This window comes from Anolis sagrei, chromosome 3, assembly GCF_037176765.1.
Source record: "Anolis sagrei isolate rAnoSag1 chromosome 3, rAnoSag1.mat, whole genome shotgun sequence".
Lineage (NCBI taxonomy): Eukaryota > Metazoa > Chordata > Lepidosauria > Squamata > Dactyloidae > Anolis > Anolis sagrei.
In genome coordinates, this window is record NC_090023.1 from 103,521,403 (window position 1) to 103,545,004 (window position 23,602).

Genomic DNA, 23,602 nt, shown 5'->3' on the forward strand with positions numbered 1-23,602 from the left:
GGAGCTTGCTATCATGGATGAGTGATAGTTTGTGCAGTTCAGACCAGGACAGGACAGCCTCTCCATTTCTGTCCTCTTGGGCATAGCCCCATACATGGCTATGGCTGTTGAAGTCACCAATTACTACCGCCCTTTGGTGCCTGTCAAAATTCTCGGGGGAGGAGAAGCAGAAATCTTCATTTGGGGGCTTGTACACAGAGGTGATGGTGATCCAGTGAGGCCAAAACCAATTTAGCCCCACTGAACAGTCATCTTATGTTAGCTGTTTCCATTGCAGCTGCCAGGCAGCCATGAAGCTCCTGGAGAGCTTGTGGCTATCACTAGCACCCTTCTTGACATCAATCTCAGCGAGTTTGCCCTTCATTTTCTGCAAGAAGGTCAAAGAAGCAGTATATAAAAATCAATAGCTCTGCTGAAAAGAATCAGTCCACCTGTTGTTTTCCTGAGTACTGTTGTCACTCCTATAAAACTCTCTCAGTGCAGCTAGTGGCAGCATGTAATGGCAAGCAAACATAAATAATTCTTTCTGCATGGCTCCTTATGAGGCTCCCCTTAAGAAGGCGCAAAAATGTTTTGGTTACCCACTGCTGATCAATACAGTATTGATTTTCCAAAAATAAATTACATTCCTACTAATACAGTAACTTGTTTTTTTTATCCTACTCAAATGAAAAAGGCCTTCACATTTTCAAGCCCCAATGTGAATAGAGGATTTGTCAGACAACTAAGGAGGAGAGGAATGCAACATGGGGGAACTACAACCAGAAGAAACACATCTGAAGGGAAAAATACAAAGAAGCATTTTTATACATGTAGTTTTCAAATCCAAACAAGAAATCCAAGCATGCTAGTAAAAAATATAGTACAAAAAGCAGTTATCTCGAAGCCAAAGAAAATGCAAGAGAAAACAAAGGAATATTAGCAATAAACAAAATTACACTGTATTAAACATGGAACTGAAGTAAGTTCTTGAGAAGAAAATATGAAGAAAAATAACCCTACTCTGTCAGGACTCGGTTTCCTGGCCTTGGATGTTGGCGCAAAAAAACGGATTCCTGACATGGAGGACTGATAAGGGTTTGCAGCTGGTGGCCTTGGGAGGGGCAGTTGGTGGTTTGGCGGGGAATATTGAGCGGGATCTTTGGTCGGCGGGAAGAGGGGATTCGAATGTGGGGGAGGGTATATAAGGGTTGACTTGCGTCTGTATGCCAATCCTGGCTTTCGTTGTGTATGCATTTCCAGTAGTAAAAGTTCCTGATTGATTACGGATTGGCGTCCTGTGTCTTTTCTGGGAGCGGCTGCTGTGAGCTTACATTAAGCCAGGATTCTCGGTGCCATCCCACGGCCGTGGTGAGGTACCCCTATGCAACAGGAGGAAGATCCAACGGAGGGGGGAGAACCAGCCTCCCCTTTTGAGAATGTGGAAGAGGAGCTGGAGAGAGTGAATGCCTTGGCTTCATCGACTGCATACGCCCAGCCCAACGGGGTCACACAGAGGCGAGTGAAGGGGGCAGAGGCAGCAGCGAGAGAAAGCAGCGGGCTAGACTTTCCCTCCCCGCAGAGGTTGGATTTCCTGGAGGAAAAGTTGGCGTCCATGGAGACCACCCTCGCGATGATGTCAAAGGCGATGGAGCGGCTTGCCCCCTTGTTAGAGGAACCACCACCCCGAGGGGAGTCGATGTGGAGCACAGAGGAGAGGAGTGACCGGGGACCCGGGGCACGTCCTAAAACGCAGACGAGTTGGAGGACCGCTGCGGAGAGCGATGAGGAGGAGGAACAACCCCGGGGACTGGCGTCCCAGCAGACGCTCCTGGTGCCCTCGGTCGGAGCCGGGCGCGGCACAGGGCGTCAGGAATTGCCCCCGGGGCAACAAGGACTCCCGGGAGGGCCACCGCGCGCGGAGACCCGGGAAAGGCAGCCCCTTCTCTACCAACCCAGAAGGGAGGAGCTGAGAATCTAATTCGGAGGAGAAGCAGGGAACCTCGCGTACTTCCTGACCATGGTGAGAGGGTATCTAGAAGATAACGCCCTTACCTTCGGATCGGAGGCAAGCAGGGTGCGAGCAGTGGGCGCAGCACTGAGAGGGGGAGCAGCGGAGTGGTACGTCCAGCTCCACGCCAGGCACGACCCATGTTTGGGATCTACGAGGCGATTCCTGGCTGCGATGGAGGCACGCTTCAGGGATCCGCTCGAGAGGGTCCGGGCGAGGGAGAAGCTGCAGACGATAACCCAAGGCCATCGCTCCGTGTCCGAGTACGTGGAGGAATTCCGGTTGAGGGCGGAGAAAGTGCCAGAGTGGTCCAATACCACCAAGGTCCAGATATTCAAAGAGGGCCTGCGGAAAGAAATCTTGACCTGGGCACTTCATCGTGACGATCCGGAGGAGATAGGCGGATGGATTGAGCTGGCCGGCCGCATCGAGACAACCTTGGCACAGGTCAAGAGGCATCAAGGGCCGGCGCCGCAGCAGACGAGAGCAAAGGAGGAGAGTTGGAGGACGGAGAGAGGCACGGTCAGGAAAGTCCCAACCGGAGGTCCCAAGGAGCAGAGGGGCGGCTGTTTTGTTTTGATGGCCCTACTAATTATGAAATCCAATGCTATTATTAAGGAAGGAGAAACTCAAATTGCTAACCTTATGGAAAATATTATGAAAGATACAACTTCTCCAACCATGCTTGAGACTCTTGACAAAAAGTGTAGTGATTTATATAACCAGGTGAAGGAATTTAAAATTAAAAAATTTGATAGAGATCGTAATGACTATCGGTCCAATCGAGTCTACCCATGGCTATTGGACAAAGAGCAAGCCCCCTCTAGGAGAAGGGTCAGTTTTCATCCTCAGTTTACAGATTCCTCTACAGAGGAAGACCCAGGAAGGACAACTGAAAGCTCTGAAACCTCTGACGCACCCTCTTTAAGACGATCTACTAGACATAGAAATAGGAATCGACCATCCTCCTCGTCTTCCTCCACTACTTTTTTTCGAAGGGGCCAAAATCGAAGACACCGGACCTGATTGTTAATCTATCTGATTACAAGTTATCTGATTTAGAAAGGTCAGTAGTAAACAAAGGTCTATCATTTGTTCCCACCCCAAAATTTAATGCATTCCGAGCACGCATAGATTTGTTTAAATTGTTCAGAACCATTCGTCTAAGAGAGGTTTTCACAAACAGCACACCCAACTCCACCATAGATCCCTTCAAACCTAAGAGCAAGTTTTGCCCCTCCACAGACAACATACACATCAAGTGCTTTGAAAAAGTAGTAGAGAGGGACTTCAATAAATTAATCACCCACAGACAACCATTCCATTCTAATTTATCCGACATTGAAAGAACCACATTGGACAAATTGAGTAACCTTAAAGAGGTAGTCTGGAAACCAGCAGACAAAGGGGGAGCCATAGTGTTACTCAACAAAAAAGATTACATTAAGGAAATCAACCTCCAGTTATCTAATAGTAAATTTTATAAACCTGTCGCTTCAGACCCCACTAAACACATACAGTCCCTTATCAGGGTTGTGTGCCAAGAGGGATTATCCTTGGGATTTATCTCTTCTTCCACATTTAAATATCTACAGAAAGAATTTCCTAGAATACCCATCTTCTACACTTTACCAAAGATCCACAAAGGTGTTATTCCCCCCCCAGGCCGACCCATTATTTCAGGTTCATCTTCAGTGCTGGAACCAGTTGCTAAGTACCTGGACTCTTTTTGCCAACCCTTTGTCCCTCTCTGTGACTCCTATATCAAAGACACTAAGCACTTCATTAATGTTATAGAAAATCTCAAAATAGAGGAGGATAGTGTTTTAGTAACCATTGACGTCACTTCACTGTATACCAACATTCCATTAGATGAGGCCCGTACTACCATAGAGAATGTGCTCCATAACAGAACCAAGTCACACCCACCCACACATTTCCTTATGGATCTAGTAGATATAGTTTTGGAGAAAAATTATTTCCGTTTTCAAAATCAATTTTACTTTCAGATCTATGGTGTGGCAATGGGCAGTCCATTGGCCCCCTCTGTGGCCAATTTATTTATGGCAAATTTAGAGAAGACTGTATTATTAAATCCATCTTTAAATATGTATCACACCAATATCATATATTACGGACGATTCATTGATGACATATTCATGGTATTTAAATCAACCGAGGCCGCAGTAGGATTCTCTAATTGGATTAACACCATACATACGTCTATTAAGTTCACCAGCCATCTCAACCTGTCACATATTAATTTTCTGGATGTTACAGTCTATAAAGATCACAATAAACTTTTGGTCAAGAACTTTAGAAAACCCACAGATAAAAATTCTTATCTTCATTACAACAGCTTCCACCACTTTAGTTTAAAAACCAATCTTCCATTTTCACAGCTCCTCAGACTTAAACGGAACTCAAGCACCAAGGAACAGTTTATTCAGGAAAGTGTCACTTTAAGCCATGAGTTCAGAAATAGAGGCTACCCCAAACATGTAGTAAGAAAAGCATTAACCAAAGCTGATAAAATAGACAGGGCTACCTTACTGAAAGAATGCCCCAAACCCACAAAAAATCAAATTATTTGGACACAAGAACTATCGCACTATTCCAAACAGATTACCCGGATCATCAAAAAGCACTGGCATCTACTTCAAGATATTCCAGGTTGTCAAAAACCACCCATTTTCGGTAATAGGCGTACTAAAAATATAAGAGACTTGTTAATCCATACAGATTTAACCACGTCTATTACTACACCTAAAAGCACTTTGAGAGGCCATTACCCCTGTGGACGCTGTAAATGTTGTCCACAATCATGGAAAACTAAGGAGGTACACTATAGGAACAAAGTGGGCACCACGCTCAAACATTTTTCCAATTGTAACAGCAGTAATCTTATCTACCTTCTAACATGTGACTGTGGTTTGTGGTATATTGGAAAAACAACAAGACCTCTGAGAATTAGAATTTCTGAACATAAATCTAGAATAAAATGTTTATCTATGGAGTCCCTCCTATATTCACACTTTACACAATACAAACATTCATCCAATTCTCTCAAATTTTGTGCTCTGGAATGCATCACACCAAAACCCCATATGAATTTGGAAGAACTATTATCCCAAAGGGAAATGTTCTGGATCTTTAAGTTGAAAACCCTTTCCCCTCAAGGACTTAATGAGTTACTTAATTTTAGCTGTTTCCTTTAAGTTTCTGATTACTCTTTATAAACCTGTGAATGACCCTTCAGAACTACTCGCAGTGTGAATTTACTCCTAGCAGAGTCACTTTTTGCATTAGCTACTTGGCATGATGTGAGTATATGTTATATGTTTGATGTATCCAATATTTTCACTACTGTAATTGTGCTGGAAAATACTTGTTACTCTATGTGATGTTATGTTTTGTTATAGATAAGAGTCTAGAGTTGCTGAATTTATCAACTCCTGAGGAAGGGGATTGCTTTCCCCGAAACAGGGTACAAAAATACCCGGGCACCCCTGTTGAATGCCATTGGGACTTTTCTTTGAAGACTTATTTTGAGAAGCAGTGCTCCATTTTTCACTGGACTTGAGTTGGATCTTTTCCATGAAGATTGTTTTGAGAGTGACGCTTCATCTCCATTATTGTCTTCAGCTTACATGTAGCCTCATGACTCTATACTTACTTTGTTTATATGACTTTTTGCATTGAATATATCCCTGAAGCCTATACACAGTGGAATCCCTATCCAAACCCAGAACTGTTATGTTTGAGAGCGGTTGCTCCTTTTGATTTCTGTGTACCACTGAATTGAGCTTTGTACTGGGGATTTTGGTAAATAGAATATTTTATGTTTTCTTGATAATACACTTTGACATTACGCATAGATTGTTTTGTGTTTGTACTGATATCTTACAAGTACTCTGGGATATTGTGTTGTGGTGTTCCCGATCAGGCTAGAAGGGGAGGGGAAGTGGGCCAGCTGCAAAGCCCTCATGGATTGCGGCTGCTCAAGAAACATTATGACCCCAGAATTAGCGAACGAACTGAAATGTGAGAAAACCCCCTTGCAGAGCCCCATAGCATTCTCGCAGCTAGATGGATCAGTGGCGGCTGGAGCCCCGGCGAGATTTGAAGTGGGAGAAGTGAGATGTAAAGTGGGGAGCTGGGAAGGCAGCATAACCTTTGTAGTATCCCCTATGGCTACTTACAATGTAATACTGGGGATGCCATGGTTAAAAGAAGCTAACCCACAAATCAATTGGAGGGAAGGCAGCATAGCCTTCCAGAGCGAAGAAGGGGGGGAGTGTTGCAAGGGGGAAGAAGGCACGGCAGGCGGAGTGCAGGAAATTCCCCCTGAGTACAGAGACTTCGAGGATGTATTTGACGAAAAGGAAGCAGATCAGCTTCCCCCTCCTAGGAGTGTCGAAGTAAAGATTGAACTCAATGAGGATGCTAAGTTGCCCAGGAGTAAATTGTACCCCATGTCGGTCAAGGAGATGGAGGAACTGAGGAAATATATTGAAATAAACTTGGCCCGAGGGTTTATAAGGCCATCCGAATCACCCTTGGGAGCCCCAGTGCTATTTAGGCACAAAAAGGACGGTTCGTTGAGACTGTGCGTGGACTATAGGGGGCTGAACGCAGTGAGCACCACCAACAACTACCCCATGCCACTAACCAAGGACTTGCTATCGAGACTGTCAGAAGCAAGGGTGTTCACGAAAATTGACTTGATCGAGGCTTATCACAAATTGCGCATAAGGCCTGAGGACAGGTGGAAAACGGCGTTCACCTGTGCGCTCGGCCATTTTGAATATTTAGTTTGTCCCTTCGGGCTCAAAGGCTCTGGATCAGCATTTATGCAGATGATTAATGAGGTGTTACACCCATTATTGTATCGCGGGGTGTTTTGCTTTGTGGATGATGTAATTGTGTTTACCCGGGATAGACGATCCCATGTCAAATTGGTGAGAGAGGTACTCCAGAAATTGAGGGAGGCAAAATTGTTTGCAAAGCTGCCAAAATGTGAGTTCAATAAGGAACAGATAGATTTCCTGGGATACCGGATCTCCAAGGGAGGGATAGCAATGGATCCGGCAAAGGTGGAGGATGTCAGGGGGTGGAGCCCTCCCCAAACGCGCAAACAGTTGCAATCATTACTCGGATTTGCAAATTTCTACCGGGGGTTCATAGAGGACTTTGCGCAGGTAACATTGCCCCTAACTGAACTGCTCAAAACAAAGGGAAAGGGGGAAACGGTGAAGGTGCGGTCCCCGGGAGCAAAGCTAAATTGGTCAACAGAGTGCCAAAGAGCTTTTGAAGAACTGAAACGCAGATTCACTGAGGAACCAGTATTAATCCACCCCGATTTGACCAAACCGTTCGTAATCCATTGTGACGCATCAGATTGGGCTTACGGGGCGGCTCTGATGCAAAGGGACCCAGAAGGGAGGTTGAAACCCTGCGGGTTCATCTCAAAAAAGTTCAGCGAAACTGAACGGAACTGGCCAGTGTGGGAGAAGGAGGCTCTGTCAGTAGTGAGGGCTCTAGAAACATGGAGGCACCTATTAGAGGGAAGCGGCATCCCCTTTGAAGTGTGGACCGACCATAAAAACTTACAATACCTCACTTCACCCAGGCAATTGTCAGCAAAGCAAATAAGATGGGGGCAATATTTCAGCAGATTTGATTTTAAGCTGCGGTTCCAAAAGGGAAAACAAAATGTAATCGCAGACACGTTGTCAAGAATGCCGGAGGATGGAGGGAGGGGGCGAGGCCCAAAGGGGAGCATATTCTCAGAACGGCAATGGGGCATGGCAGTGCAAACCCGAGCACAAACGGAGCGCAGCCAAAGACTGGTGGGGGTTGAGAGCAAGGACGGGGGATGGGAGGAGGAGATAAGGCAAGCATGCAGGGAGGATAAGTGGCTGGAAAGAAATAAGGAAAAGGTGGAATGGAAGGATGGATTGGGATTTGTGCACAGGAAGTTATACATCCCAGGCAACCTGAGGGAAAAAATGATGGTCAGATGCCATGGCAACAAGGGAGCGGGACACTGGGGAGTAACGAAAACCCTGAAAATGTTGGCACGTCAGTGTTGGTGGCCCGGGATGAGGGGTGACACCAAAATGTATGTATCCCGATGTAATGCGTGTGCACAAAGTAAGGCAACCACACAAAAGCCAACGGGGTTATTGCAAAAGGTGGCAGAACCATCAAAACCGTGGAGGGTGATTGCTATGGACTTTGTGGGCGAACTCCCAATTAGCCGAGGTCAACGTTACATATGGACGGTGATGGATCTGTTCTCAAAGCAAGCGCATTTCATAGCGCTGCCTAAATTGCCATCTGCAGAGAAATTGGCTGAGTTGTTTATCAAACATATCTACCGGTTGCATGGTTGTCCGGACCAGGTGATTAGTGATCGAGGGGTGCAATTTACGGCCCGGTTCTGGGAAGGATTCATGCAGTTGATGGGGGTGGAAAGGACCCTGAGTTCAGCGTTCCATCCCATGACCAATGGGGGGGTCGAGCGCACACAACAGACCTTGGGACTGTTCCTAAGGACATACACAAACCAATACCAAACCAATTGGGCCGATTTACTCCCGTTTGCAGAAATCGCATACAATGGGGCCTGTCACGCATCCACAGGAAAATCCCCCTTTGAGGTAGTATACGGCATGGAAGTAACCCCTTTACCCAAATTACCGAGTTGGGGGGAAGAACTGGAGGGAAAGGAGGGATGGCCAGACAAAATGAAAGCGAACTGGGAGGAAGTGGCAAAATCACTACGAGAGGCCCAACGAAAATATAAATTGTTTGCAGATCGGAAAAGGAGGGAAGGTGACAGATTGGAAGAAGGGGATTTAGTGTGGCTGAGCACCAAAAACCTCAAGCTAAATACCCCCTCTCGGAAATTGTCTCCCAAATACATTGGTCCCTTCAGGATTTCTGACAAAATAAATGAAGTGACATATACTTTGAAACTACCTAAGGTGTTGGGGAAGGTACACCCAACGTTCCATTGTAATTTGTTGAAAAAATACCAAGGTCCGCTAGACAAAGAAGGGACATGATGGTGACGTGTGTTTCCCTTCCAGGAAGAAGAGGAGGTGGAGGGGGACGTTATGTCAGGACTCGGTTTCCTGGCCTTGGATGTTGGCGCAAAAAACCGGATTCCTGACATGGAGGACTGATAAGGGTTTGCAGCTGGTGGCCTTGGGAGGGGCAGTTGGTGGTTTGGCGGGGAATATTGAGCGGGATCTTTGGTCGGCGGGAAGAGGGGATTCGAATGTGGGGGAGGGTATATAAGGGTTGACTTGCGTCTGTATGCCAATCCTGGCTTTCGTTGTGTATGCATTTCCAGTAGTAAAAGTTCCTGATTGATTACGGATTGGCGTCCTGTGTCTTTTCTGGGAGCGGCTGCTGTGAGCTTATAATTAATGGGATAGTTCACACCAGCAGAAGATGGAATGGAGCCTGCCAGTATTTTTGACTGTCCTCACCGCTCCCCCCTTTCCACCCCAATTTTCTCTGGAAAGTGGATACATTTTCTGTAACTATATTATAACAACAACAACAACAAAACTTTATTAATATTCGGCCCTAGCTCTCCAAACGGACTCAAAGTAAATTACAAACACAAACAAAGCCAACAACAACACTTTATTTATATTCTGCCTTATCTCTCTGAGGGGACTCAAAGCAGATTATGAACACAAGTAAAAGCAAACATTCAATGCCTTGATACAACTAACAGAAATTCACAGACAAAGGCAAAGACACAAAAAGTATGTGTGCCTGAAGGGGAAGGAGAAAATAATGAAAGTAAGCTCACACTATTCCATGCATAGGATCCTCTGATAGTTTACAAACCCTTTAGTGCTGTTAGAAATCTTTTCCATTTGTAGAGGGAAATTCAAGATACAAGCCTTTAGCTTGTGCTTAACTGAAAGCAGCAGTTCTGAAAAGTGAAAAAATTCTCCACTACTGCCACAGAAAAGCTAAAGAAAAGGCTATGTATATACCCCAGTTGCAGTTCTACTAAAATGCAACTAATAAATCACAGCCCTTTTTACTTCAACCTGATGGATCTTCAAGACATAACAATGGCTTATGGATATAGGATTTCACAATACTTTCAAAACAGAGATAATTGTATCCTGCAACAGTAAAATCAATGCAGAAACTATACAAACGAGGATATGCGAAAGCATTACACAGCTACTGCAGAAACCACATCAGATGTACCTATTGTGTCTTTGCACTGCTTTAGGCTTCTAGTGAAAGAGTCTAAATGCTCCCCAACAATATTTTCCAGTGTAGAACACAAAGCTAATTACAAAGCTAAAGGAAGAAACATGCCAAGAGGAAGGCGCATCAAGCCAACCCTGACCAGGACCACCTTCCACCTGGAAACCAATGTCCTCACTGTAGAAGAACATGCGGATCAAGAATAGGGCTCCACAGCCACCTACGTATCCACCATCATGACACTACACTTGGAGAGCCATCATTCTCGGGCTATCAGAGAAAAGGTTTGTACTTTTTTAAATGTTATAAATATCCTTTATAACTTAAAAAACATAAATATCCTTACTTAATGTATGTGTGTTTTCTTCATTCATTTTATTATTATGTCAAGAAGAATTTATATTGTCTTAATCTACAAGTGTAAAACATTATATTATATTGCATTATTAAATAAGCTCTTATTTTAAAAAGCAGCACTATTAATTTGGGTTACCTTCAGCACCTCTGACATGCAGACCACAACATGCTCGGGCTTTAAACTTTTGTGTGGTATGCAACTCACCAATGGCTATGGCCCAGTAAACGTCTGATCCAGTCAATAACTCACCACATGCTATGGCAGAGTAAGTAGGTGATCCTGGCACTTGAAGCAAAATTCGAAATGGAGCAACACGTGCGTTAGAATCGAGCACAGCATCCAAAGCACCTACTAGACGACCTGAATGTATACATAACAGGAAGAGAAATGCATATTAACAATGAATGACTCACTTTCAATACAATATGAATCAAATAAAATTACATGTCTTCCAGAATTGACTTACACAAGAGATACATAGGCAGAAATGAGGTTGTAAAATAAAGTGAATTAGAAGGACCAGTTATGTATCAGGTGTACATTCTTTTGTCAGCTTGCAATGTTACATCTGGATCAAAACATTTTTTTCAAATTCCGATAAAACTCCTAAGCCTGAACATTTAGACCTCATTTTTCAAAAAATTGCTACTAGTGAAGATATAGCCTAATAAAACCTGGCTCTTGAGATGGATTTGTCTTAACACATTAATGCCAACTCCTCATACTATTTTCAAGGCCAAAACTGTAACTCAGTTGAATTTCACTGAGTTTGGGGATTGTGAAGGGCCTGGTTGATACTATTTAGCATATTTCTTCTTGACAAATCATACAGCATTACTACTTCTGATGCTTCTGGTTTTGGTGATAAATTATTGAACCATGATCAAACTGGCCTTCAACCTTAATGGAAATTACTGTCAAACTGCGTGGAAGATTACATGCACTGACATAAATGGAACAAAAAAGACTAAGCAATATGCAAACATTTGGACAAAACAGAATAGGAAAGGAAAATTCACTTTAGAACTATTGTTTTCAAATAAGTAGCTCTTTCCAGTCTATAGTATCAGTATGCCTGCCTTTCTGACCTTATGAGTTGTGGCTGATAAACATCAAAAGTGAAACAGCAGAGAAAGCCACATATAAATACACATTTTCAATTCCTATTATGTTTAATTCCTCTTTCTCCTTCCAAATGACTGTTTCATGAGTTAGTTCTTCATTCTATTTTAATTCATTTTAAACTTTTAAATTGTGGTCTTTGCTCTATTCACTGAAAAACAGAATTCATTTTTCCATTGGAAATGTTATATATTTTTAACACTGATTTTTTTTTAAAACAAAATTAAAACTTGCAATGGAAAAGCAATTCATTCTGGAAAACAGAACTTGAATTTCAATCCATTTGTTTTGCATTTCTCTATGGCCAGTGTGTAAATTTCACTAACCAGTGATTAATTTGGCATAGTGGCATTCTCTAAAAAAGCTACCCCTTAGGGAAAGATGTGCTACTTAGGAGACAGTAGTTTATTAGAAAATTCTAATTTCTATTAAGTTAGTGATGCTCAATCCAAAGTAAGTGTGGAAAGAACAACTACAGGATTGATCCCAATATTGTGCTTCTGTAAGGATGTTCCTGGAAACACTCCCCATCCCGACCTACTACAGCCATCAAAAATCAGGAAAGGAAGAAGCAGGGAATTCATCTTGAATGAGCCTTTGTGTGAGGTCCCATCTACACTACCAAATAAGATCCAGATTATCTGCTTTGAACTGGATTATATGGCAACGTAGATCCAGCCTGAGAATATTGCAACAGATAACATAATTAATATACTTTTACACCTCAGGGCTATGGATGTTTATCCACTTGGTGCAAAAAGACAATTCCTGGATAACGGCCCATAAAAAATTAGATTTATAACTAAGGCCCCTTCTACAGTGCCAAATAATCCAAATTATCAAATAAGATAATCAACATTATCAAACTTTGAACTGGATTATATGAATCCATACAACCATATAATCCAGTTCAAAGCAGACAATCTAGATTTTATATGGCAGTGTAGAAGTGGCCTAAATTTAAATCAGTAAAATGAAAATAATAGAATGTACTGTATTAGTCCTGTAGCATCTTACTTTGTCTTAAACACCAGTTATTTGCATTTTAATTGTTTAATGGCTATAAAAACTGACACACAATCCATAAATATGTATTTGACTATTCCATATGAACATCTACTGTAGTGTCAACATCAGCAGCTCTGTTAAGTAATGTGTACCTACCAACAAAACTTGTTTGCCTCCATTATCCACAATTATTTTTTCCAATACTGTTAATGTACATGTATCTTAAATAAATGCCTTTACATAAAGCAACAGAGAAAACGTATTTTCAGATTTTGCAACTGCATGGGCAGCCTCTATTTCACAAGGACATGCATGGAACCTGATCTGCCACATAACTACTTTATTACGTCTTGTTATGTTTTCTTTTTATCTGCTGGACTAGAAAGCTATCTTTGTATGTTATGTGTTTCAGAAGCAGAGGGGATGGATGCATGCTACAGAAGCCAGGGAAGACATGCACGGCTGAAGACAACTTTGAAGTCTGGGCTAGTGGCAAGTAGAAAGTAACTGAACTATAAGTCAAAAAATTCTAAGAAAGAAAGCTGTTTTCTTTCTTTCTTTCTACAATGGGCATGATCTTTAAAAACATGAACGTAAAATGAACATGAATTTAGACACTAATAGCAATTTACTCCAACTGTCTTAAGTAAACCATTATGTAGTATACCGTATATATCTCTTATAAAATGAACAGTCACACTGTATTTCAACTATAAAGACAATCCCCTCAGACTTCTACAGGTATTTATTTTTACATCATGGTTATATATTTTTTTGAATGTCATCTATCAATAATTCCCAAACAATAGTTAGGATGTAAGTATAGCAGTTACAGAAACAATTTTAAATATGAAAATGAATCTCTCCCAACACAGCAATTAAACATTGCAAATTGTATTTATCTCCACAGAGACCTATAGAGATCAGAAAACAAATACATACAAACCCAAGAGTTTTCAGGAAGAATAAGAAATATAGTACTGTCAAACCAATAAATAAATTTCCAGACAGGATATACTTAAGATGGAGACACTATGAAGACTAATACGAAATATCCCATAGTAATTACCCACCCACAGAAGTCTGGATTTAGTCCTTCTCGCGTTTATCTTATGAAACTACTAATTTCATAGGTAAAGGTTTCCCCTGACATTAAGTCTAGTCATGTTTGACTCTGGGGCATGGTGACCATCTCCATTTTAAGCTGAAGAGCCACATTGTCAGTAAACACCTCCAAGGTCATGTGGTCAGAATAACTGCATTGAGCACATCTACCTCCGAGACAATGGCTGGTATTCAGTGATGCAATCAGATTTATAACCCAGAGTTACAAATCTATCATTGTTCTGCATTAACTACTCCAACAGCCCATCTTGACAGACAACTGCTTCTAACCCACCTAAGAAGCTAGTTGCCAACTGGGGCAAAAAGAGGACATTTCCTCAAACCCACCAGTAAGTCAGCCTGCGATAATCAAAACTGGACTTTATTCCAGACTCACTTGATGGGAAAGGAGTGGAAAAATCATCTACTTTGTAGCCTCTGTCGACAGATGAATGGGTCTCTGTTGCCCCATCAGGCCCACTAACAGAGTGGACTAGGGTGGGAGTTGTACTTTTACAAGATCTTTAGCCTTCTCTGCCAAACAATGCTAGTACCTCACCAAACTGCAACTCCTGTGATTCCACAGTGTTGAACCATGCAAGTTAAGTGATGTCATCTTGCATTAATTAATTCTACAGTAGATGCATAGTTAGTTCTATAATTAGGTAGTTGATCTAGGATTCCAGTGAGTACTCTTAAGTAATTTACAAAAAATGAAGGGACTTTTAAAAAACGAAGTACAAATTCAGTAAAATATATCAAGTGATTAAATTTTAGAAAATCCAAACTCTATCCCAAGAATGGTAGGATGAGCAAAATATTTTCACCAGCTATGGAGGCACATAAAACATTACAGAAAAATGAAGTAGACATAAGCAGACCCTATTCCACAATAGGAAAAAAGCAATAGGAAGCTATAACTTTATATAACTTTATACAACCAATGAGGGCATGATTTGTCCAAGATCAACCAATGAGCATCCATGGCTGAGTGGAAATCTCACCTCTGCTCTCACCACATCTATATTGCCATATAATCCAGTTTCTGTTTGTCTGGTTACATACTGCTTCTGCTGTGAGAGAATCAGTCGTTTACAAAGACATTGACCAGGGGACACCTGAATGTGACACGTTCATGTGGGGAGGCTTGTCTCACGTTCCCCGCAAGACATGAGAAACTTCCCCCTGGGCACACAGAAGACTGGGTGACTTGGAAGGTGCTGAACAGACTGCACTCTGGCACCATGAGATGCAAAGCCAACCTTAAGAAATGGGGCCAAAAAGTAGAGCCCACAGCATGTGAGTGTGGAAAAAAGCAAACCAAACCACCTACTACAATACAGTCTGAGCCCTGCCAAATGCACAATGGAGGACCTTCTCACAGGAACACCAGAGGCACTCCAAGAGGCCAACTTCTGATCAAAGGAAATCTAGTATAATGCCAAATTTTTAACTTTGTGTTTTTAAAAATACATTATAAGTGTACCCTCAATTAGTTTCTGACACTATAAATAAATCAATCCATTTTCTGAATCCAGATTATCTGATTTGAACTGGATATGTCAGTGTAGATTCATATAATCCAGTTCAAATCAGATAATCTGTATTCAGAAACTGTATTCTGTTGGGATTAAACCCCACACTGTTCAAGTCTCAAATCCTCAATGAGGAACAGTTCGTTTCATAAACTAAGGGTTTCCCTTCCCCCATGTCTCCTGTACGACAGTTGGGAATGTATCTATTTCTTCTCTTCTCTGTTTCTGCTCTCATTCTGACTGGTTTTCTACTGCAAGCCTTTACTTTGACTTTAGCTTCTTCCATCTTAAGAGTATGTGTTGGGTGCTTTGAGCTCTCTCTGCTTGTGTGTCAAGAGAGATGTCGTGATTGGTGTTTTCTTCCTCTCAAGAGAACAAAAATGCAAGGATTTGCTGAGGGAGAATAAATCTGAATCTGGGAGAAAAAATGAATTTAGGAGTGTCTGGAAGCTTAAAAGCATAGTGTCAAATACAGCCTGAATGTTTGTTTTCCACAACATATCAAGAAATAGGTTGCCTCTAAAAGTGAAGCTACCACAACATCCTGACACAATACATTCTGTAAGTTAATTGGCATTCTTTAAGATAATATGGGTAATATTTGTTTTGTGAAATCATCTCTGTAAGCATCTTGGCAGATGGGGAAGAAAAGTAATGCAGAGTATAATTCTGTAGTAAATGTTGGGTCAAGAGTGGGAAAAAGAAGTAACTTTCAGGTCTGGTGCTCAACCAACCTCTGCCTTATAGACAATAAATAATTCTGAGACACTAGTTTGCATTCTGTGAAACTGTTCTTGTACTGCAGCAATAATGTGCAGTCTAGGGACAAAGAAATAGTGTTTAGGGATCCAATCAAACTTTTTATTCTGTAGCTCTGTCATGACCTTTGACTTCAATCGAGCTTAGCTGTCAGATTCCTGCAATGGCCAGCTAAAACGCAGCTATGAAATTTGCAAGTAGCAAGCTGGGACAACAACATTCCTCTTTTGTTTTGTTCTCAGTATATGGTGTTCACTGCCATTCTGTGAATACTTGGAATTGCCATGAGCAAAGAATCTTAGATACCACATATTTTGGTTATTGCAAAGTATGTCACCTAGGGCAAGCCTTGAAGAGTGAGCTTTAGATGTAGCTTCAACGTGCTGCAATAAAATTGTTAACTGGTGCATGGCACAATCATCATATTACTGAGCAATGGCCAGTTTCTTTCTGTGCTCAATTGGTTTTAATATTTAACCTGAAGGAGATGTGGCCTTTGCTACCAAAGGGACACCCTGTCTCATATGTCCATTTGCTAAGATCTTCAGGAGAGGCCTTCTTGAGAATGCCAATCTTTGTGAAGGTACATGCAACTTCTCTTGTTTGGCTAGTACCACCTTTTGGCATATGCTCCCATCAAAGATGCAATCAGTTTAACTCTTTAAAATGTTTATCTGTTTTAATAATTTCATGTATATATTTGCAGAGAAGATTACAATGGTTCTATGGTTTACTTCACTTTTTAACAATGTTGCTAGCTTCCTTAAGTGAAAATGAAATTTAGTTAAATAAATAAAAATATGGAGGGGAACAGACAGAAGGAATGTTATGTAGATAGTGCTGCTGAAGAATTTGGTAGGTGTGGGCTGACAGAATTAATCCATTTGCTATATTCCCACTTGTTTCAAAGCATGAGATGCCTCAGCTGCATACAAGTATAAGCCAAGTTTTTCAGCCCTTTTTTAGGCTGAAAAAGCCCCCCTCAGCTTATATTCGAATCAAAAGTTATTTATTCTTTTACTGTTGTTATTATTATTATTATTATTATTATATTTATCATTTTGCTATATTTATTATTTTATTATTATTACATTTACATTCTTTTACTTTATTATTGTTTTATTACATTTATTATTTTACTCTATTATTACAATTATTATTTTACTCTATTTTTATTATTACATTTATTTTAGTATATTATCATTGCTATTATTACATTTACATTATTATTACAGTTATTATTTTACTATTATTATTATTATTATTATTTTCTCTATATATTATTTGATGCATAACAAGATTAGTGCACAGCAAACAAGATAATCGCGCTGGCTTTTGTATTTGATCACACCTCTGACACTTCCCTAGTGTCTAGGACTGTGTGATGTATCAGCAAATATTATTATAACATTTATTATTTTACTATATTATTACTGTTATTATTACATTGCCATTATATTACTCTATTATTATTTTTATTACATTTATTATTTTATTCTCTTCATTTTTATTGGAAGGATACGTAAGCACATTTACAGTGACTAGGGTTAGAATAATGGTTTAATCAGAGCTGATCAGTCTTGTCTTAAATTACAGTTCTATGCAAATATTCAAAAACATTTAACCTGATGCCTCAATTAATGTAATTTCATGGGTATCTATTAATATTTTTAAATTTACCAGTAGCTGCTGCATTTCCCATCCTCGGCTTACATGCAAATCATTACATTTCCCCAGTTTTTTGTGGGAAAATTAGGTGCCTCGGCTTATATTTGGGTCTGTTTATACTCGAGTATATGTGGTAATCACAATGTAAATAAGATCTTTATTGGGCTAGAAAAGGTATATGACTGTTAGGTATCTAGCCCAAGAGCAGAACTGACTGGAGTCTGATTTCTTTTTTTATGTGGCAATGGCATTTTAGAATTAGAAAAAATTTTTTTGCTAGGGTCAGGTCAATAATATGATCCCAACAGTACAATTTAGAGCTAGAGTAGCCTTGTGGTTTGAGTTTTGAATACCCTCTTGGGCCTGAAGTTTTATTTGGTGAACATGGACAAGTCTCACAGTCTCAGACTGGATCTACACGGCCATATAATTCATATTTTCAAAGCGGATAATCCACATTATCTGCCTTGAACTTAATTATATGGGTCTACACTGTCATATAATCCAGTTCAAGGCAGATACTCCAGATTTTATATGGCAGTGTAGGCCCCTTCCACACGGCTGAATAAAATCCCACATTATGTGGTTTGAACTGGAATATATGGCAGTGTGGACTCAGATAATTCAGTTCAAAGGAGATATTGTGGGATTTTCTGCCTTGATATTCTGGAATATAGGGCTATGTGGAAGGGCCCTCAGTCCCAGAAACCCCATGATAAGTTATTGTCATCATAAATTGGAAAGACTTAAAGCCATACAGTAACAACAAAGTACAACAACGTGGGAGTCTATCCTGGAGTCACACCTGTAGCTGTCCAATACTGGAAAATGCAAATGCTGTGGGGACTTACTGCCAATTACTTTCAAAACAACACTATATGAGAGGCCACACTGAGGCCCCTTCCACACAGCTGAATAACATCCCACATTTTCTGCTTTGAACTGGAATATATGACAGTGTGGACTCAGATAACCAAGTTCAAAGCAGATATTGTGGGATTTTCTGCCTTGATATTCTGGGTTATATGACTGTGTGGACGGGCCCTAAGACAATTAAACATGTAGAAAATTTCTACTGCTTTATGTACGAACTCGAAAATATGCGTTCACATAAACAAGGCATCTTTTGCATTTCCGTCTCTCAGTGGGCCCTTTCACACAGCCCTATATCCCAGAATATCAAGGCAGAAAATCCCACAATATCTGCTTTGAACTGGGTTATCTGAGTCCACATTCAGATAATGTGGGATTTTCTGCCTTAATATTCTGGGATATAGTGCTGTGTGGAAGGGCCCTGAAACATTTTTCTCTGCTGTTCAAAACAATCCACTCCAGAAAGGAGAAAGCAAAAAACATACTCTTCTTCAAAGCTGTTTGGATTTCTTGATTACTCACCCTCTATATTTAGCCACCATGAAACTAGCTCCCTGAAAGCAGCACTCCTTTTCGAACCACTACTTTTAAAAAAGTTTATGTCTAACTATGACAGAACCTCAACAACCACAAATCCAAATATCACAAATCCAGGACACATGTTATTTATGCGCAAATCTGGCTGTGGGTGTACCTTACACAATGTACCATATGGAGACTCCAAAGTTCTATACCCAACCTGTATGAATACAGACCCTTTCCTCAAAAAGTTAGGGCCTAAGGCAGGCATGGCTAACTTGGGCCTTTCAGGTGTTTTGGACTCCAACTCCTATTATTCCTAACAGCCTCAGGCCCTTTCCTTAAGCGGTTGAGGGGGAAAAGGAAGGGGCCTGAGGCTCTTGGAGCCACCCATTCAGCCCTGCACAACCTGTTGCCCTTTAACTCAGGCCTGGGCAAACTTGGGCCCTCCAGGGGAACTTCAACCCCTACCATTCCTAACAGCCTCAGGTCACTTCCTTTCCCCCCTCTACCACTTAAGCAGAAAGGGACGGGCCAGAGGCTGTTAGGAATGGTGGGAGTTGGAGTCCAAAATGCCTGGAAGGCCCAAGCTGGCCCAGGCCTGCTCTAGCTGACCCAGCTCCCAGAATTCTACACCAATGAACGAAATGACAAGGCCTTCTGGGAAGTAGAGGCCCAGGCACTTGGAGGGCCACATGTTGTGCAGGCCTCAGCTAGGTATGAATGGATGCTTAAGTGGCTGAGAGGAAAAAAGAAGGGGCCTGAGGCTGTTAGGAATGGTGGGAGTTGGGAGTCCTAAACACCTGAAAGGCCCAAGCTTGCTCTGGCTGACCTGGCCTCCAACTGCTAGAATCCACACCACTGGATCAACTGGCAAGGCCTTCTGGGAGTTAGAGGCCCAAACACCTGGAGGGCCACACGCTGTGCAGGTCTCAGCTAGGTATGGATGGATGCTTAAGTGGCTGAGGAGGGAAAAGAAGGGGACTGAGGCTGCTGGGAATGGTGCGAGTTGGGGTCCAAAACACCTGGAGGGAGGGCCCAAGTTGGCCCAGGCCTGTCCTAAAGTTTTGGGAACTGACTAGATCTGATTCCCTTCCTAAACTGCCACCTGAAACCATACTTGCAGGCCTTTTGAAAGGCAAGTTGAAATCCTGGAGTGAGTTGACTTCCCAAGGAACTGGATCCGCTTCCCACCTGCCAAAGGGGAGAGAAAGCCTTCCTCTCTCTCACCCAGAGAGGGAAGGGGGGGAAGGTGCTTCTGTTTGGGGGGAAATAGGCGCAGACCCCATCGAAACGAACAAAGAGAGAGCCTTGTTGATTCCTGTCCTGCTTGGCAAGGGGGAAAGTCCCGTGGAGTCGAGGCTTCAGGAGGGAGAAGTTGTTTCCTGCTCCTGCTCTGCCTTTTCCAGCCAGAGAGAGAGAGGGAGAGGGAGAGGGAGAGAGAGAGCCGCGCGCGAGGAGAGGCCCACTCCCACTCCCACTCCCTCCGGCCCTCGTACCCGTGAAGCGCCCCCCGCCGTCTCCGTGTCCCCGGCGGCGCTGGAGGATGAAGTATCCGCTGCTCCGCTGGGTCACCCACAGCTTGAGGGCGTTTTTCAGCAGCACCTCCTCGGGCTTCAGCCACATCTTGGCCCGGCCCCGAGGAATCACATCGCCGCCACCGCCGCCGCTGCTGCTGCTGGACCACCGAAGCCAACTGGGAGGGAGGGAGAGAGACAGTCACCCTCCAGCAGCAGCAAGAGGAGGAGGAGGAGCTGTGGCTGCTGCTGCTGCTGCTCCCGGTCTCCGCCTCTTCGTCCAAAGGGGCTCCGAGGAGGGACACGCCTCGCCCCTCCAGCCGCCTCCGGAGAGGGAATGGCAGAGGAAGGAACCTGGCCGCTCCAGGAGGAGGAGGAGGAGAGAGAGGGAGGGAGGGGCAGAGATAGAGAGAGAGGAGGAGGAGGAGGGAAGTCCCTGCCTCTTTCCTTCTCACGCGCAACACAACACAACATAACAGAGCAGCCTCTGGGCTTCTTCTTCTTCTTCTTCATCCCGCAGGCAACCCACAACAGGCCCCAGGGCCCTCCTGCCCTACTCAAAACAGAAATGGAAGGACAGGTTTCCTCCCAGCCTAGGCTTCCTCCTGTAGGAGATTGTGTTATTAGTTAGAGGGCCCTTCCACACAGCCCTATACTATTATTATTATTATTATTATTATTATTAACTTTATTTATACCCCGCAAAATCTCCCGAAGGACTCAATGCGGCTTACAAAGGCCAAGGCCGCCAACAAACAACAGCATACAAATACAACAATAAAACTCATAAGCAAATAATAAAACATCAAGCAAAACAATAGAACAGTAAAAACAATGACACCATGATGCAATTAAAACCTAAAGGCCGGGCCAAATGTAATGGACAAAATTTAAAAGTGCTGGACTTGACAGGTGATATGTAGAGGTATTTGGAGGTAGGTGCAATGTGCAGATAATCCTAAATCTCTGACAAAGTGCATTTGGGACTAGATGCCAGGAGTTTCCTATTCTGGAAAGGCACACTGGAACAGCCAGGTCTTCAGGCTCTTCCTAAAGACTGCCAACGTCGGGGCTTGTCTGAAGTCCTTGGGGAGAGAGTTCCAGAGTTGGGGGGCCACCAGAGAGAAGGCCCTGTCCCTCGTCCCCACCAAACACGCCTGCGACACAGGTGGGATCGTGAGCAGGGCCTCTCCAGATAATCGAAGGGAACGCATGGGTTCATATATGGAGATGTAGTCACACAGGTAGGCGGGTCCCAAACCGTTTAGGGCTTTGTAGGTAAGCACCTGCACCTTGAATTGGGACCGGAAGATGAATGGCAGCCAATGGAGCTCCTTAAACAGGAGGGTTGACCTCTCTCTGTAAGGAGCGCCAGTTAACCTGAATATCAAGGCAGAAGATCCCACAATATCTGCTTTGAACTGGGTTATCACAGGGCCCTTCCTCACAGCCCTATATCCCAGAATATCAAGGCAGAAGATCCCACAATATCTGCTCTGAACTGGGTTGTCTTAGAGCCCGTCCACACAGCTCTATATCCCAGAATATTAAGACAGGAAATCCCACAATATCTGCTCTGAACTAGGTTGTGTTAGGGCCCTTCCACGCAGCCCTATATCCCATAATACCTGTCGCGTTGCCAGGGCTCGGCTGTTATTTCCAGCAGAGATGAACCAAACAAAACCCAGTTTGTATAAAACAATGTAATTAAAACAGCACTTACTTTCTGGCTGTTTTAATAGTCCAAAATGTAAAACATAAAGATAGCACTCAACCACAGAATAAACAAAAACTGATAGCAAAAGCTACACCATGTCTACGGACAACACCGGGTCTTTGGCTTAGAAATGGAGATGAGCACCAACCCCCAGAGACAGACACAACTGGACTTAATGTCAGGGGAAAGCTTTACCTTTTACCCTTATACTATTACTACCACAGATTGAAATGCTTGGGACCAGAAATTTTTGGATTTCAGATTTTGGAATATTTTCATATATATAATGGGACTCAAGTCTAAACTTCTAACGTCACTTATGTTTCATTTCCACATAGCCTGTAGGTGATTTTATACACAATATATTGTAATAATTTTGTGCATATTTTGGATATGTTGAATCATCAGAAAGCTAAAGTGCTACAATCTCAGCCCACTGAAGGGTTTGGGATTTCTGGATAAGGGATACTCAAACCTGTGTTGTTGTTGCCCTCATAGATCAGTGTAATGGTATGTGCCTTGGTGAATGTAGTAAAACAAAAGGAAAGAGCAATTTTAGCATGTATGCGTAATGTGTGTGTGTGTGGTTGAATTATGATGTCCCTATGATCTTATAGGGTTTCTGAAATATAGCCTACAGCACGTAAACATTGAATAATCTCATTCCCAGAGTGGAGGTGGGGCAAAGAAGTTCCAGCTCCAGCACAGAACGGATATGGCTTCCAAACTTAAGTTTTGGAAATGAGCCAGTGGAAATACAGTACTGTATGTCAAAAGAACAACAGGGCTCACCAAGATAATTATGATGCGTTCCATCAATCTATTTTTGCATTTCCCACAGTGTGATGGGAATGGGAAACTTTCCAACACCCACATGCACTTGCTCCAGATTTTAACATTGACACCTATGGGCAAAATATAGTCTTTTAATTTTATTATTTATTTATGTAGAGTATATATATACTTCTCTTCAGCAACAAAGGCTCTCAGAGTGACTTACAAAACATTAATTTGCCCTCAGGCTTCCCATCTACATAAAATAATAAGATGTGACAAGTAAGACATGATGGAGTTGTGTCTGGCTGACTGCCTCCCACTCGTGGCCAACAGAATGACAGTTAATTTTCACATTTTAATGTGAAAATTGCAGAGCAATGATATTCTGTACTCTCATTCATGGAT

At 42.4% G+C, this 23,602-nt stretch overlaps 1 protein-coding gene across 3 annotated transcripts in view; it reads right to left on the minus strand.

The window, feature by feature from the left end:
- Window positions 1-21,055, minus strand: part of TBC1D8 (TBC1 domain family member 8) — a 60,745-nt gene extending 39,690 nt beyond the window's left edge. The window contains exons 1-2 of one of the 3 annotated variants that reach the window (XM_060769758.2): window positions 20,686-21,054; window positions 10,803-10,958 (exon numbers count right to left, since the gene is read on the minus strand). In XM_060769758.2, coding sequence (XP_060625741.2) covers window positions 10,803-10,958; window positions 20,686-20,812 — 283 coding nt within the window. In that variant the 5' untranslated portion in view covers window positions 20,813-21,054. Of the gene's footprint in view, window positions 1-10,802; window positions 10,959-20,685 lie in introns of all 3 variants that reach the window. The other 2 variants (XM_060769756.2, XM_060769757.2) reach the window with 2 other exon arrangements.
- Between the last annotated feature and the right edge of the window lie 2,547 nt (window positions 21,056-23,602).